The sequence below is a fragment of the Malurus melanocephalus genome, unplaced genomic scaffold (assembly GCF_030028575.1).
Source record: "Malurus melanocephalus ecotype Western Australia unplaced genomic scaffold, MMel_1.1 scaffold_704, whole genome shotgun sequence".
NCBI classification, from domain to species: Eukaryota; Metazoa; Chordata; class Aves; order Passeriformes; family Maluridae; genus Malurus; species Malurus melanocephalus.
This window is the reverse complement of record NW_026623936.1, coordinates 143612-160621: the sequence shown is the minus strand read 5'-3', so window position 1 is coordinate 160621 and position 17010 is coordinate 143612. Positions and strand designations below refer to the sequence as shown.

The 17010-nt window shown below is 56.4% G+C and overlaps 1 protein-coding gene across 4 annotated transcripts; it reads right to left on the bottom strand.

Annotated features, from left to right (window-relative positions):
• Window positions 1–1654: 1654 nt before the first annotated feature.
• On the bottom strand, window positions 1655–8414 carry FADS6 (fatty acid desaturase 6). Of its 4 annotated transcripts, none has more exons than XM_057384373.1 (7): window positions 7490–7662; window positions 6927–7261; window positions 6036–6202; window positions 5606–5786; window positions 4644–4831; window positions 3947–4126; window positions 1655–2330 (listed from the first exon to the last, which is right to left on the bottom strand). In XM_057384373.1, exons 1-7 carry the CDS (start codon window positions 7645–7647, stop codon window positions 2181–2183), a joined length of 1359 nt encoding a protein of 452 aa, XP_057240356.1. In that variant the 5' UTR covers window positions 7648–7662; the 3' UTR covers window positions 1655–2180. The 4 variants fall into 4 exon arrangements, with proteins under 4 accessions (XP_057240356.1, XP_057240355.1, XP_057240357.1 ...); XM_057384372.1 differs by having other exon boundaries at window positions 1673–2330; window positions 6927–7264; XM_057384374.1 differs by lacking the exon at window positions 7490–7662 and adding an exon at window positions 8104–8214 and having other exon boundaries at window positions 1686–2330; window positions 6927–7264.
• Window positions 8415–17010: the final 8596 nt, after the last annotated feature.

The window sequence follows — 17010 nt, the reverse complement described above, 5'->3', positions numbered from 1 at the left end:
AGCCAGGAGCTGGTTGTAATACGGGTCATAAAACCCACACGCTTTCGCTCCTGCTCTGGGAAATGAGCTGATGGCTTTCAGCAAAGGCACGCTGAGAATGGCAGCTGGCTCTGTGCCTCCCTCTGCACCCRCTCCTTCTGGGGGGTTGTGGCAGGGACCGGGAATTCCAGCAGCTCCAAACCCTCATCCTCAGCACAGCAATCACTGATCCCTGCCCAGAGAGACACGGCTGGAGGCTCCAAATGTCACCATAGATGTCATCCCTAAAAGGAGTCAGGTTAAATTTGGGCTGTTCCAAGAACAGGGATCAGAATCCACCTTTTCCCCAGAGTTCTCCCTTTTCCCCATTAACTTCTGTATCCACCAGGTGGATTTTATCCCTATTTCCAGGGGAAAATCCCATTTCCCGAGTCACAGGCCATCTSCCGCTGGCTCAGGGACCTGCAAGCACCCGCCTTTAGATGGCACTGCTTTAAACAACATCCCTGAAATCCCGCTGGGAAAAGGGCCTTTACTCCCACCAGTGCTTGGGAACATTTGGGGCTGATCTCTTTGCAGCAAGAGAGGGGAAAGGAGCATTTTGTCCCCACAAATGTGAGCACGTGAAGCTGAGATTACCCTGCCTGAACCAAACACACCACTAATGCTCTCTCACCCCCTCGTTGGAGCTGGGAATTATGATGATTTTTCACATTTAGCTTAATTTAGCTCTGATGTTCGATTGAGAGATGAATCAGGGGGACAGTTCTGGGGAGCATTCAGGACATCTGGTCAGGCCAGAGTTCCCCTACCTACAGACCCAGCCTAACCCATGCTCAAAGGACGAGCATTTGCCCTTCAGATGTTTCATAACATCCTGGATCGATGACCCACATGGGCCTGGACAGAGGTGGCAATGGCACCAGATCAGTGCATCAGCAYTCCCTGGGCTGGATAAATCAGTAATTCAACATTTGTGATGCCAAAGGGGTCACACTGAACAGACCCAGGGCTGGTATTCCCTGTCCTGACACAGAGACACGCCCTGGCCAGCCCAGCTCCAGCCTCATGTCACAGCAGCCACACWGGGACACTTCTCTGGTGGATCCGAGGGTATTCCTGGAGGAGAAGGGTGGAAAACAGCACAGACTGCCTGCTGCACCCATCACCCCGCCACAGGCCCTGCCCAGGGCAGAGCATCCCTGTGCCTTGGCACACATTTACCTGTGGAKMTTTATAAACCCACATTGTGGGGCTRTGGGGRTCCAGCCCTGATGGGAGCACAGCCCAAACCAGGGAGCAAAACCCCGGGCTCAGAGCAAAGCCACACTGGTCACTCTTTGGCCCTTTCTGCTCCCCACCGTGGCACTGGGCTGGACTTTGTCACTGGTCCTGCAGGTCTGGGACAGCAGAGCACCCTGGTAATGCCAGACACAGCATCACAGAGGGGGCTGGAATGTCCACATGAGCATCCCTGCCCCTGGCAGCAGCACAGGGGGCAGAGTTCACCCTCCCCAAACAGGGAAAGTCTCCCAAGCCCTGGACCCCTGCCTGCTCCTGGTGGATAATTCCCCTGATAAATTCTTACCAGAGCAACGAGCAGGTCTGGGGTCACCCCAACACAGACAYCCCCCATGGGGTGAGGGCCTTTCCCCCAGCCCTGAGATAACCACAGGAYACCAGCAAATCCTCCTCCAGCAATAAAGAAAATTCACCCCAAAGTGTTAAGGCTGAATTTGCCAAATCTTTGTTCCTAGGAGGGACTGATTTAGCCCAAAGTCAGGCAAAGCACAAGTAGCAGTGACACAACCCCCTCCCCACCATCCAGCCCTTCCCTGAGACCCCAACCACGCATCTGCACCTCCATCCCACACATCCTGGTGCTTCTCAGTTCTGGATATCCCAGCGTGGTGCCACATCCCCCACGGACAGTGGGATTTCCTCTCCCCAAGCGTGAAAGCAGAGTGGTTAAACTAAGCCCTGGCTGGGAATAACTGTGGGGGGACCCCAGTTTTTCTGTCCCCAGTGTTGCACCACCTGGCTCTCCCCCTGCAGTGGCTCYGTGCACCGTTTTCTAGCCAAAAGCAAGACGTCAGGGAGGGATGTTTCCTACTCCACGGCTCCACGGAGGTGTTGGTCCTGCTGAAAGCATCCCCTGCAGGAAACAAAACACCCCCCGAGTGCTGCAGCCCCCGCTGTCCTCACTGGATKCCCACCAGCTCCGTGATGGGGGGAGCGTGCACCATCAGCTCCTCGTATCTCTGCAGGAAGAGCTGCAGCCTGGAGCTGTAGGTGTCCTCGTTGTAGGGCAGCTTCTTCTGCTTCAGGTACTGGGAGACGATGGGTTTGATCTGCAAGGGCAAAAGCAGCGTCACCCCTGTGCAGGGCGCCCTGGTGTTTGTACAAAACCCCAAAAACGTGCCCAGAAAAACCCATCCCACACGYGMAAAGCTGRGCTGGGGCAGGCAGCACCAGCTGAAATATCTTTGGTGTGAAATTTAAGAGGAAGGTGGTTTGCAATTGCAGCAGCACGGGGAGTTCACCCTGGCAAAACATCTTGGTAGGGTTCTGATTTGGGAGAGATACCCTAATGAGGCTTCTAATGAGAGCCAGCCARGAATGCTCATGGGTCACACCCATCCTTGTCACCACGTGCCCACACAGCCAGCTCGGTGACAGGACTGGGAGGTTGCCACAGATTTAATTAACCCCTTCCCTGCAACACCCTTTTGGGGGAGACAAGTCCTGCCAGCTCCGTGGGCTCGAGCAAAGGGCACTGAAAAYAAGGGAACAGCACTGAGTGCCCACCCTGTGCTGAAGGGCAGTGTGTGGACCTGCCTTGGGGTCCCTCCAGCCAGGGCAGTGCTCAGAGCCCACATTTTGAGGTCACCCCACACCTCAGAGCAGCAAGCAAGGGCATGATCAAAATGATAGGAGGTTTGCCTSGATGCTGTCTGAACCAAAAACTGAACTGCTCAACACTGGGGGGGCTTTGTGGAGTAACTGGGAGGATCCTGGACAGCTGGAAAGCTGCTGCAGGSTGGAACTGGGACCAGGAGAAGGAGCAGGGAGCAGAAACCCAAGAAAAATAGGGATGGGATGGCAGGAGGTGGGTTAGGGGCTGTTGGAAAGCAGCAAGATGCTTCCAACACAGCAGGGAGGAGTGCAGGGAGGTCTCAGAGAGTGATGCTGCTATAACTTGGGTCAAAGTTATAAGATGCTTATATAGCTTGATTTATAAAATACCTATGTAACCTGAATTATAACATTTTAATACTTATATAAGATGAATTATAGCTTTTGATATTTACATAACTTGAATTATAACTTTTTATACTACGTGATAGCCAAATGTAGTTAACTAGTTGCTTAATGTTTAAGTAAGCAAAAACTTGACAGGTAGATAACTTCAAAAAAATAGATATTGCAAATTGGGAGACAGCAAGATGTGCTAATGAGAAACTGGCAAATATAAAGCAAATTAGCCACAAGATTAAGAATTTAGACTGGCTAGAAAGCCCAAGAAACACCATAACAATGCATGCTCCGAAGGAAAAGTTGAAAAGTTCAGATGTGAGGAAGACCTTGAGCCCTCATCAAAGAAGACCCCCAGGACCACCTAAATTGGAGAAGTGCAAGCCCAGTACAGAAAAATTATTTATAATCACGAGGTAATCTTATATAAATTAGCTTCAGGCACGTACATGATGATGTTAYGCTGACATARCAACATTAAACAAYACTTATTTWATAAATAAGGCATGRYACTTGACMAAGGTGGGTGAGTTGGRTGGAGAGATCCCCCTCACCTCCAGCGCTGTGATAAATCCCTGCTCTACAGACATCAGTGTTTGGGATTTTATTTATAGCCTGTCCTGTTGGGCTTCAAGAGAAGGGTGGGGGACATGGATGTGTTGTCCCCGTGTCACCTCCCAGCACTCTCAGCCACCCTCTGGGCTTGTCTCACCTTCAGGCACATGTTGTCAGAGAGGCTGGGGAAGAGGTGATGCTCCACGTGGCAGCTGATGAGCGAGTGGCCGAAGGACCAGTCGAGGAGGGCGTTGCGGGGCAGGTTCAGCACGCCCATGCTCATGAGGTGGATCCGCTTGGGTTTGCGGTCGGCGGCGAACATGGGGAGCCCGATGTGCTGCGGGAGAGGCAGGGTGGSCACCATGGCACCCACTGCCTCCCYGMTCTCTCCCCAGCTCTGCCCRTGTGTGGGCATGAAGAGACACATTTGGGGGTCTCTCTGCCAGCCCCAGAGCTGGGTTTGTCCCTAAAGTCACCCCAGCTTGTGTCTGACTGTCCTTGGAGCCACCAAGGAGCTCCCAGGCTCTGTTCCCCCAGCACATCCACACTCAGAGCCTCTGCCCATGCCAGGGCCTGTAACACCACCCCAAACACACACCAGCCCTGCCAGGACATCCCCCTCACCCCCTGCACTCATGTGCCCTGACATTGTCCAAGGGCCACCACTTTCCACCCAGCACCACCAGCCTGATCCTGCTGGTGACAACATCRGCACGAGGGAGGTGACAACAGAGCYCGCTCACTTTAMGGTGACACRAGTTCCAGCCAGCAGCATCAGGGCTTTGTCACCAGCACTGGGTGGTGGCTGGCCTGTCTCCAGCACTGTTGGGATGCTCAGAGCCTCATGTCTCTACCTGGAATATGTTGACGTGGATGTAGGGGTGGGCCAGGAGCGAGCGGGTGAGCAGCATGCAGAGCAGAGCAGACCATGGTGACTGGAACCCCGAGACGTGGAGCAGGAGCCAGTAATGGCAGTAAAACCCCAGGAACATGCAGCACAGGGTCCGGAGAGCTGCTTTCCACTCCACATTCCTCAGTAAATCTGCACAAGGAAGAGGAGAGGTGTTGATGCTTCCCTGCTGCTCCAGCAGCCAGGCTGCCCAATGTGCCAATAACCCCACAGCCCAGCCCAGCCCATGAACTCACTTTCCCCATCCTCCACGTTGGCCCAAACTCTATTAAGTTGCTGGATTTTGGGTCTGAGAGCCTCCCCAGAGCTGCAGAACCAGCTGAGCATCATCACTCAGGGGATTCAGATGCATCTTCATCTCTTACAATTTGCCAAGTCATTGTCAGAGCATTTGGCACTGCCCAGAGCTGGGTCATGCAGCCCAGAGGGCTTTGCTTGCCCAGCCTCTCACTGCTTTCTGGGCTCTTCTCCCTGATTCTTTCCTGGCACCACGATTTCCCTGGAGCCACCACTTTTCCTGCCCCTGCAGCCCCCCACACCTCCAGCTCATCCAGAGCCATCAAACACCCCAGCCTGAGACCCACGTGTGACACTGAATCCCATTATGGCCACAGGTCTGAATTAAAGGAGATCAAATTTGGGGTGCTTCAGGCCCATCCATGATGGCTTTTGCCAGAGCTTTCAGCATCCAGCACAGGAAAAGGTGAGGTGTTTTCTCAGCACCAGCAGAAATTAGATGCCATCCCCMGGGGAAGTGCAGCATCTCCTGCTTTTCCTGCAGCCCAGTGGCTGTTGTAGTTAATGTGACACCTCCAAACAAAGCAGAACCCTTGGGTGGGGTGAGAGCTGAGCAGCCACAGGCTCCCTGCACCCAGCACTCTGTCCCAAWGCTCCTGGCACACGTACCAAGTGCCACCAGAGGGGTCAGGATGGGCACTGCGAGTGGGGCGATGAACATGTAGACGTAGCGGTTCAGGAAAGGCAATTTCCAGGTGCTGGAGTCCCCCAGGCCGATGACGTTGGTGTAGCCRTGGTGGATCTTCACGTGGTTGTAGGTGGCCTGCTCCACTGTGAAAGCTGAGCAGAGCTGGGAGGGGAGAGACAGGAGAAGTTGTGGTGTCGGGGTTGGGCACTGCCTGGATTGGGCTTATGGGGGAGGAACCCAGGGAGATGCTCTGGAACCATAATGGGGCACCCTGGGGAGATGCYCTGCACCCCACAGACCCCAAACCAGTCTGGAAATGGACTTTTTAAGAACCAAACACTGGAAATCATTCCCACCATCCCACACTACAGCAAGGTGCTGATGGGGTGTTTTGGGGGCTGCCCCGCTCACCTCGATGAAGAAGATGGCCCACACTTTGCTCCAGGATTTAGACTCGGTCAAGGCATTGTGGCTGGCCAGGTGGCTGCCCTTGACAGTCAGGGTGTGATGSACCACGCCGAGGGTGAGGACACCGGCCAGGAAAGGGATGGCCTGGGCTGACCGCAGGCACAGGAACCCTGTGGAGAAACCAGCCGGGCAGGAGCTCGGCCACCACACGTCCTGCAGCCCTCTGAGCCAGACTGGAGGCGTTGCTACACCCAAACACGCCAGCCACTGCCCTAAACCTGTTCTTCAGCCRTAGTTACAGGTGTTTAAACCACCCAAGCCAGAGTCTGCCTCCTCAGCGCCCTCATGACTGACCAGCCATGCTCACCATTGTGCTGAAGGTTCGGCCACTTCCAGCCAGGATGGCAAACGGGTGCTGCCAGTGCCTGATCCCACCCCACAGCTCTGGGATGTGGGATCCCACTGGTGACACAACTCTGCCAGGATTTCAGCATCCCCAGGAGAACCAAGGGAAAGGTGCCAGTTTTTCAGCCCTGCCACCAGAGACCCATGCTTGGACGTGTCCCCTCCCACACCCACCACGGCCAGAGCCATTGCCACCAAAACCACCAGGGTTTCCCTGTCCTGTGGTGGGGCACATCACCCCTGTTCTGCCCTGGGTGCATCTGCCCAGGCTGTACCCAGGTGCCACCATCCCCCCAGGCTGTGCCCCGGGTGTCACTGTCACCACTGTGGGGTCAGAATGCCCCAAGTCACGGGGTGATGGAGTTATTACGCTTTTGTTACAACCTCAGTAAATACCACCAGGCTCCCAGCACTGAAGCAGTCATGAGGAGGCAGGGGGACCCCTGGGTACCCCCCCGGCGGTGTTTTGGGGRGGCTGAGCCGGGTTACCTGCCGGGAGCAGAAGGAAGCTGCAGGCAAGGATGCTGATGTCCACGCCGTGCCGCTCCCACCAGCTGCTGCTCTTCACCACCTTCTGCACCAGCTCCGACAGCTCTCTCATCAGCGCTTCCTCGGGCTGCCCTGCCCGCTGCGAGGCTCCCGCGGGGGTCACGTCCCCGTCACCCGGTGCTGTCCCCGGTTCCCAGCTCTCTGCCATCGCCTCTGTCCTGCTGCCACCGGGTGCTGCCGTGCCCATCCCCCTGAGCCGGGGGACACCGCTGACCTCCCCGTTGACCTGCTGTCCCCTCGGCCTCGCCGGGTCCCCATCTTCCAGCGACATCTCCCTGCTGAGATGGCCACGGAAGGTGTCACCCAGGGAGGGTCACCCCCCGAGGATCRACCCCCGACCCGCCGCGGACGGGCTGCCCGGCTCCTGCCGCCGCCGAAGGACACGGGAAGGGCAGGGATGGAAAAAAAATAAACAATCCAAGGAGGACGCGGCCGGAGGCGGCCGGAGAGCCACCCAGCCCCCCACCAGGGGGACACCCCGGCCACCACAGCCCCCTACTCACGGCAGCCCCGGCTCGGTGGCTCTCCCGGCGCTGCCGTTCCAGGCTGGCCGGCTCCGCGCACCGGGGCAGCCGCGATTTGGAGAAGGGAGGAGCAGGGGAGGACCGGGAGGAGGGCGAATGCAGATTAGCGATGGCAATAATCCGCCTTGGTGGCCCATTTCAGGGAGCAGCCGTGGCAGTGGGGCGGTGGGGAGGACGCTCGGCGAGGGCACGGGGAAGCCACGGCAGCGGAGGAGGGAAGGAGCGGAAAAAAAGATGGAGAGAGACAGTGGAAAGGCTGGAGGCGAAGGATCCAAGCGCCAGGAATAGCCCAGAGAAACCCAAGCGGAGCTCCGAGTGCAAGGATAGGGTTTCGCTTCTGCCAGGCAGAGGGAGCAAACGTTGCCTGTCCCGCTAGCGAACGGTTTTGGGGAGAAACTCGGCCTTTTCCACAGCAAGGAGCGGCGGGAAGGAGGGGCTGTCCGTGCCTGTCCAAGCTGCTGCTGCCGCGGAGCCGCCCKGCACCCTCCGCTCTGCCGGGGGGACACCCGCCACTCGCCAGGCCACCCCAAATCTGCCCCCAGCAGCTCTGGCACCCAGCTCTGACCCCCGCAGGGACCCTCTGCTCTTCTGACCTGATTCTGTATGAATTTCCTCCATTTTCCATCACTGCCTCCTGACTCATCACCCAGACACAACCTGAAGCTTTGGGAATGCCCCTGCACAGACCAGGACCTCCCGAGTCCTATTTCTTTATGGAGGAGCGCTAACACCCCATTGTTCCTCACCGTGGCGCTGGATTTCTTCTTGCTTTGTTATTTCTCCTTGCCAAATCCCAAATCAGCTCAACCAATCCACCAAAACCTTAATGGACACTGACATCCATCAAACCCYTGTGGGTTTGCAATAAACAGAGCTGGTTTGCTACACCCATCACTGGGGTATCCTGACCTCAAACTGGGATGGGCTCAGCCCGTCCAATAAAGTCACATCACTGCAGCAGTTTGTAGGGCAGCAAACCTCACACCCAAGTTACACCAAGCCCCASGGAATTGTCATCATCCTCTGGGAAAAAAAAATAATAACAATTWAAAAAAAAAATCCCAGGTGTTGCAAAAAGGGCAGAGCTGAGAGTGCATCAGAGACCTGCTGAGGTTTCATTTCCACTGTAAGAGCTGGGATTAGGAAAGACCAGTGGTACTGAGGAATCACAGCAGCATCTGAAGCCCAGCCAGTGATTCATTCTGGTGTGCAGTGTGGCTTTTGTCACCTGCCCACAGGCAGGAGAGCACCCCTGGGTGCTGCCAGGGCAGGAGAGGTGGGTGTCAGACCTAAAAACTCATCGGGTGGGGCTGCCGAGGCTGCTCCTCAGACACCTTCATTGTCACACCTCGATGTCACCGCAACGGACAGTGGCAGGAGGGTGACAGCCCTGCTTGGACRGTGCCATTCGGCAGGGTGAGCAGTGCTGGAGCTGCCATTGCACAACGGGGCTGAACTGGTTATGGGGTGGCAGCYGAGGAGGAGGAGGAGGGTGGGGATCAGCCACACATCCAAGACCAACATGATCTATCAGGATCCCTCCGCAGCTGGACAGGGAGAGCAGGCACGTGGCATCGCTCRGTTCTGTGCTGCCACCGTCACCAGAGACACCTGGAGAGGAGAACAAACAGTGGGCTGAAAACCTCACAGGACAGGCTGAGTTTTGGCTTCTGAGGAAAAGTGCTGAACACAAAAAGGGCTCCTTCCTTCAGTGCACAGCCAAGGTCAGAGTCACAATGCTGACAACAGACCAGAAAGCGCAAGGAGAGCTGTGAGGACAGTCAGCAGGTTCAGGATTGTAGCCCTGTATATGCTGCCTTACAGAGCTCCATTTTCAAAAGAAACTTTTAAACCCCAAGCTGTATCCAATTTCTCACCATGCACAGGCCAAGTCACACAATTCCCCTGACCCAGCTGAGATTTTAGGGATCAAAGCAAAGGCTGACTTGGCCCTTGCACTGTGGACACAAACACCTCCAATTTAGCAGGGAAAATGTGTAAGACTCAGAAATCCTTCTGCACACAGCAGGGGATCACCGGAGGGATCAGTGTAATCCCTGCAGCAGCGAGCTCTGGCCAGCAGCTGCTGATCCTGTGGCTGTCCCTTGCCCTGGGCAGTGCAGGGGTCTCACAGCCCCCACTGCCTCCCCAGGTATCYGCCAGTCCAGGGGAATCAAACCCCMCCAATGTCCTCATCTGACCCCCTCTGTCCCTAGAACTGAGCCCAGCCCCTGGAAAGGCCAAATTTGCTCCCCAGCAATCTGCTCCCGTGTCCCTGCTCCCAAAAGAGGGGGAAATGGACCATTGTAGCCTGGCACAGGGACACACAGGTCAGACCATCAGGACACAGCAGCTGTTTCCTTGCTGAGCCCTCCCAAGGTCCCCTCAGCCTGTGGGACAGTGCCTGCTGCAGCCCCAAAAGTGCTGTTTGCAGCCCAAATCCAGCAGTTTGGAAGAGCTGCAGTATTTGCACCCCAGGGTTGTGGTGAGGAGGCAGAGCTCCCACCCTCCCTAGAACTGCCCACCTTGCACACCCTCCTCCTCCTCGGGGGAGGAAGGCTCAGAGGAGCTGGTAATGGGACACCAGCAGATCCCCTGGCTGCCTCAGCCGGACACCCCAAAACCACCATCTCCCCTTTCCCTGACATCGCTGGTTCTGCAGAGATTCACTTTGGTAATAACCTGCGTTTGAGTGGCACTTCACCCCACCTTCTTCAAACCAAGCGCGTTTTATTAACATTATTAACATAATGAGGGATTAATTGCCACCATCCCCCGCCCAGCAGGGACAGCTTAAGCACCGCCTCTCTTTGTCTTTTGGGGTCTGGCAGAGCCGCGGGGCCCCCGAGAAGGACAAATTCTCCGGATTTATCACCTCACTGAGCCCCGAGCCCCGAGCGAGGAGCTCCATCTGCAGGCARAGCTCTGCCTCCATCACCCCGAAAGCTGCTCCCTGCCCCCCAAAATCGGGCCCTGGCACACGGGTGTTTGGCATATCCCGAATTCCGCTGCCGAGCGGCTGCCAGRGCGAGAGATTAGCTCCGGTCCCCACCCCGGGGCTGCCCCAAGGCTGACTGGGGCACCCCAAACCCTCCATCCCTGGGGCTGTGGAATGAGGAAAGAGCGAAGGGCGAGCTCGCACGGGGCAGGCACCAGAGGGAGTCACAGCTCCGTGCAGCGGCTGCTCGGGCTGTCGCTTAGCCAAAGGTGCGGGAATTTCACCCCAAAACGTGAGTCCCAGCCTGATCTGTGTGCCAGGGAAACAAGCTCTCGGTGGATGCCAGGGTTGGCACAGCCCCCACCCGTGGGATGCAAAGTCCCTTTCCAGAGACCAAAACTTTAAATGCTGGGGGGACACAACCACTGAACCCCATCCCATGTGTTGCAAAGTCCTCTCTTGGGGATCAAGAGTGCAGCCACAGCCTCTCTGAGAGCTCTGCTGGTGCCAGGCTGGGATGGGATTGGCAGAGGGGTGACATGCCAGACCTACCCTGGGCTGGTTTTYAGCCCACATCCTCCCAGCCCTGCCRGGACTGGGCAAAGTCATGCTTTTAACCTTAAATAAACACMCTTCCCACACTGAGGGGTGTCTCACTGTTTGCAGGGCACAAATGGCCACTTCGGGCCACAGCAAACTTCCCGCTGGTGCTGGGCAGCTCCGGGAAGGAGCGGGATGGTGGCGCTGGCTAATCCGGCCGATCTGTTTGTGCAGCACAGAGCGGCGAGACGGGGCGGGCAGAGCCCTGGGTCGTGCACTGGCTGCGGGGGAGGCTGTGTGGACAGGAGTCTGGGCTTATCCAGGCTCTGTGTTGGTTTTATCCAGGCTCTGGGTTGGTCTGCGCTGCCCCAGCACCTCTGCATGGAGGCGGCTGAAGGCCAAAGCCCCACAAAGGACATTGTCCGGCCACAAAGGGGTTGCAGGTCCCACACCAGCCCATTCACACCATTCTTTTCGTTGCTGCCATGTTTTTCTCAACCATTTGAACCCCAAAGGACATTGTCCAGCCAGAAAGGGGTTGCAGGTCCCACATCAGCCCATTCACACCATCCTTTTCGTTGCTGTCATGTTTTTCTCAACCATTTAACCCCAAGATGGGTGCTGGAGGAGTTGTAGGTGGGGAATTGCTCTGCTTAACCTCAGTGATGTTCACCCCAGGGTGAGAAGAGCTGGGATTTGCCTGTAAGCAGCAGCCAGGGAGACATCAAACTAAATCCTGCAAGCTTTAGGGGCTACATGGCATTGCAGAGCCTGAACCCTCCTGGCTCCAGGCTTGGGACTATGGTTCTGGCTAGGCCAGTGTGCTGCWGTGCTGGCCACAAGCATCATCCCCCTGGAAGATTGGGGACAGACCCACAGGACTGCCTGGCAGAGAGGGAGAATCGTCCTTGCAGGGAGTCAAACATGTCTGGTGTCAGCCACACCATGGGGACAAACACAGCCACCTCTCTTCTTCCCTTTCCAGCGGCCATGTGCAAACACAAGAACCCCAAAGCTCAGGGACAAGCACCAGGCATAMATTTTTACTTCCCAAGGCTGTGTGAGACTCGTAGCAGAGGCTTGTGGAGGGAGGTTTATTCAAAGCACTTGAAAACCAAACCCAACACAAAGTCCTGCCCTGAGTCTTTGGATATCCCAGCACCAAAACCCACCTTTCCCCATGAGCACCTCAAAAGCCCCTGGGGACTCGCTGCATATCCTGATACCATACCCAGACTGTGTTTTCAGTTTTATATATCACCAATGAATGAATAAAGCAGTTGTCATCCACCCCTGCTCCAGCCCAGCTTAATTTCCAAAGCCTGKCTGGAAGTGTCAACTAATCACAGACTTCCTCCACTTAGCAGCTCAGGGCCCAGGTAATCACTGGTTTGGGTGCCTGTGCTCTTGCCCCGACCGAAACTGCTTGCCCCCACCCCTGTGTCCCTGGCGTCACCGCCTGGCCTGGTGTTACCCAACGCAGGTGGAGGTGCCATGGRCTCCGTCCCTCTCTGCTGCCAAAATGCTGAGCCTGCCACCAGCAGTGCCACCAAGTTTTCTCTCCTGCCAGCCTGGCAGCTCTTTTGTAACCCTGAAATACTGGGGGGGTCTTGTCCCGGCAAGGATCAGCCCCGAGGAGGGAACCGGCTGTGGTTTCACTCCTGGTTAACAGCCAGTGATTGGAAAGATTGGACACAGCTCTACACTTAAAGTCCTCAAAAATTAAATAAGTTTTTCCTCATAAACATGGAAGTGCCCAATCCCAGCCCTCCCAGCTCCCAGGTGCCCTCCTGGTCCCCAGCCAGAGCCACCAGGGCTGGCCACACACATGTCCCCGCAGGCAGGCACCTGGCCCGGCAGCTGCCCAGCAGACACCCACACAAAATTTTTAGCATTCAGYGCAAGCAGCGTAACTCCAGGCTCCATCCTCTGCCCTCTCGAGGAAAGAGGGACATTTCCAACCTCCTCASCGTGCAGGGGGATGATGTGGCCCCCAGGATGGCGTTAGCTGGCACATGCCACCTTGGGGCGATTTGTGGYTGAGCAAGGACATTTTGCCAGTGGTTCAGTGCTGCTTTTTGGGGACAGATCTCCCTGTCAGCTTCCACTGCTGCCTTCCCCTGCCGGAAGGGTAAGGGGCTGGGAGTGCAGGGCTCAAGGCTGTGTGCCTGCTCCTTTCTCCCCCAAGAGTTTTTGAACAGGCTCTGCCAGCRCTGTTGCATTTTCCTGGTCTAAGAAACCAGAGCTAAGGTGAGCACTGTGCCTGTGTCTTACTCTGTTCCTGTTCTTTGTGTTATCAGGATACCTTGAATTCATGGAAACCAGGAATTCCTGCAAGACAGAAAGMTCCCTGCTCATTAAGAAGCCCAAGYACAGCTTTAATTAATGAGAGAGGAGATTGCACGACACAACCCCTGCACCTGAGATGGGCACTGCCTTCCTCTGGGCATGTGTCCATGCTCTTCCCTGCATGGCAGGTGCCACCCTGGGTGCAAACAGCAATTAGGTGCCACGGTGCCCGGGCAGGTGCCCGATCCCACGCTGCCCCGGCCGCAGGGTAGGTGAGGGCAGCCAGGGCCATGATGTAACCGGCCGTGCCCGGGAGGCAGAGCTGGATGGGAGCGAGCCGCCCGGCCGGGCTGGGAATCCAACCTGCTGTGTCACTCATTCGGGCTGGAAAGTTGGTTGGGAGCCAAAGGGCTGCCCAAAGCCAGCCGGACTCCAAGAATGCATCCCCACCTCGCCGGCCTCACGGGGCTGTAACCTATTTTCCCACTTTCGGCTGCTGCTGGGAGGTGATGGTTGAGCTGAGGAGATGGGGAGAGGATCTGTCCCAGCTCCATCTTCCTGCCAGGCTTGGGGACACATCCACCCAGGACCCAGTGTGTCCACTTTGTCCACTACACCCTTCCCAGTGGCCAAGGGCAGCCACCAAAGCCCTGCCAGACTGGGCACTCGCTGAGGGCAGTTTTTGTTTCTTCTTCCAGGCAGGTGCCCGATGCTCCCTGCCATCCAGAGGGATAACTCACAYGCTGCCTGGCAGCTATTTCATCAGCACAGCCAGACCCATACAACCAGTCRGCTTGGAAAAACACGACTCTTCTAATGATACCTTTGGAGCACTGGTKCTCTGGATCCCAGTCGGCCAAGGGAATATCTGGAGGAGCCCCGAGGAGGTTGTGGGTCAGCTTCTGGCTGGCACACAGCTCCAGACCCAGCCCTGCCAGCAGCACTGGGTGAAGAAGCTCCGTTCCTTCCCCAGTGCATTAAAAACCCCTAAAAACCCCTAAAAAAAAAAAAAAAATTTTTGCAGCCCCCTAAAAAAAACACAACCAGGAAAGCTGTTCATCCTCCAACTGGTTTTCCCATGAAAGGAGAGACTCCCTGGCCCCATTCCTCTYGCTTTTCCCCTCCCACCATAAGCCATTGCAGGTAAATCCAACATGCTGCTCCTTAATCCCAGCCTGGGCAATCAGGAGCCACCCTGACCCAAGCAACCTCACCTCCCTGGTCCATTTTATTACCAACTTCAGCCAGGTCCTGCTGGGATCGGGGTCAGCTCACCWGCGGGAGGGCAAAGTGGGGCACAGCAAAAGAGGGAGGAGGCCCATGAAAAAAAAATAGGGCTTAGAAAAGAAACCAGGTTAGGGCTAAACTGTGGGTGTAGAAGCTGTCGTGGCAGGTAGAGCTGGCTGCTCTGCCAGCCCAGGGGACCTGAGGGCCTCCAAGCCTTCCTCAGCATCCTCACCAGATTTCCAGGGTTTTCCATCCTCTGGTTGTGGGAATTGCTGGGCTGGAGGGCACAAGGAGAAAGGGACGAGAGGGATGAAGCTCAATGCAAAATGAGCAAGAGCTCAGCCCTAAAGCCATCACTTCATCCTGCAAGGGCTCTGCTGGTCCATTGGATGGTCACACACCTCCAGAGGGTCCTTGCTGACCCAGGAGTGTGACACCGGGGCAGTGACACATCAGGAGTGGAGACTCAGAGAGCAGTTCTGCAGAAAAAGTAGGGTTTGTTTTTACCTTTCTCTCTGATTGGGAACAGAACAATCAACAATGAGCCCAACTTGGCACAAGGCAAGATAAGGCCGACCTCCTGCAGAGCCTGCCGTGGCACCACGAGCGTCACGGGACCCTTGGCACAGCCCAGGGGGTTCYTCCAAAATGCACAGAGTGCTCACGAGGTGCCACCAGCCCCACCCTGGCACCTGCCAGCCCAGGGAGCCCACGGGCGGCCGGATCCGCTGGAAAACACAGCAGGAATCTCGTGGCCACGTCCCCGGCTGGGTCCTGGCCAGCTGGAGCCAGGCAGGGAGCTGATAGCAGAATTTACTGAGAGAGGCCAGAGGCAGTTCTGGGAATAGCCCTGAGCCCACTTCCAAGAAGGATGTCGCCTTCCAGCATGAGCGAAGGTGGTGCCCTCATAAAACCGGGAAATTTGCTGGAAGAGAGGTGACTAAGACTCGTGTTTTGTTGGGAAAAGGGGTGAAAGCAGCTTCCTTRAAGCTCATGGGAAATCTCAAGTTCGGCCTGAGCACGGATCAATGGCTTTTCCCAATCTGACGGGACAACTTGTCACCTAGGAATGCATTCTATCTGCTCCAGAGTGGRACAAAACCTGCTGTCAAACATGGAAAAAATATCCCCATACGCTCTGCTTTCCCCTAGCAGCAGGTCTCCCTTTCCCRTAATAAAAAGTCCTGAGGTCAACAAAATTGCCTTTCCACAAGTCCCCAGCAATGTCATGAGTGGGTTGCAGTGCCCATTTCCTGTCCCATGGAAGGGCAGGGCTGATGGCCCTAAATCCYGTGGGAAGGCTCTGCTGGTGACAGGGCTGGTGGGAAGGACATCAGAGGAGAGAGTTAGAGCTGCCAGCTCCCCCTCCTTCTTTACACAGACAATCTGGGGAAGAAATTGTGTAAAAAGGTAATTTTTTTAGCCTCCGGTCCCATCACAGATCCTGGTGTCAGGGCCAGCACAGTCCTTRGCGTCACCTCCCCCTGGGGTGGTGACAAAGGGAGATTGCAGTGCCCTACACAGAAGACACCCGTCCCTTGTCACCTCCTCCAGCCCCTGGTGTCTGTGGGATGCCTGGGGAGGGCTGGGGACCTGCTCATCCTCCCTGGCAYGGAAAGCCACCCAGGAGGCACTGGCTGATCCTCCCTTGGGAAAGGTGGTTTGAGCACGTGGCATCTCTGCCCGGGAGCTGAGCAGCCCCGGGCCAGGTGAGTAACACCTTCAGCCGCCTGTCTCGAATACCAGGGGCTGATCTCTCACCTGGTGCCAGCAGGGAGGAGCCGTGCTGCTCTGCTGGCAGCGAAGAGCCTCTCGTGGCACCTCCAAAATGCCTCCTGGCGAGGGTCAGGGAGCCCTCACCGCCGCCCGGGGGTTCTGCCAGGGATGCCCGGYGCAGGGCAGGGCTGTCCCCATTCCTGGAGGGGATATCCTGGAGCTGGAGCAGAGCTCTGCTCACAGACTCACCGATGCTGCTCCCAGCACCCTGCCTGCACGGGATTGTATAACCTCTTACATCACACAGCGCTGGGCCACAGCTGAGCTAGCTCCTCTCCCAACCCATCCTGGCCTGGCACTGCRTCCATTCCTGGGACACAGAGCTCTGGGCTCTCACTCCCTGGGGATCCCTGCACCTTCTGAGCATCCTGGGGGACCCTCTGCCCTGCAGCTTTTCTGCAGGGATGCTGGCAGGTGCTGYCACCTGATTGCCACCATCACCTAAAGATGCTCATCCTCCACCTCAAAACCTTCAGCGTCACAGTCCTGCTTCATGTGGAGCAGGGCTTGCCATTGTCTGCAAAAGCAACAAGGGAAAAAAAAAAAAAAAAAAAAAAAGGATGTTTTATGCTTTTCCCAAGTGAGAGGAGAAGGGGCAGGATGTGGCCAGAGCTGCTCCCTGACCAGCAGTGGAGATGAGTCCAGCACAGCCCATCACAATCTGACGGTGCCCATAAAGCCTCCACCGCCCCAGCCATCCCTGGCCTGCTTTCCAAACCCGACTGGCYGG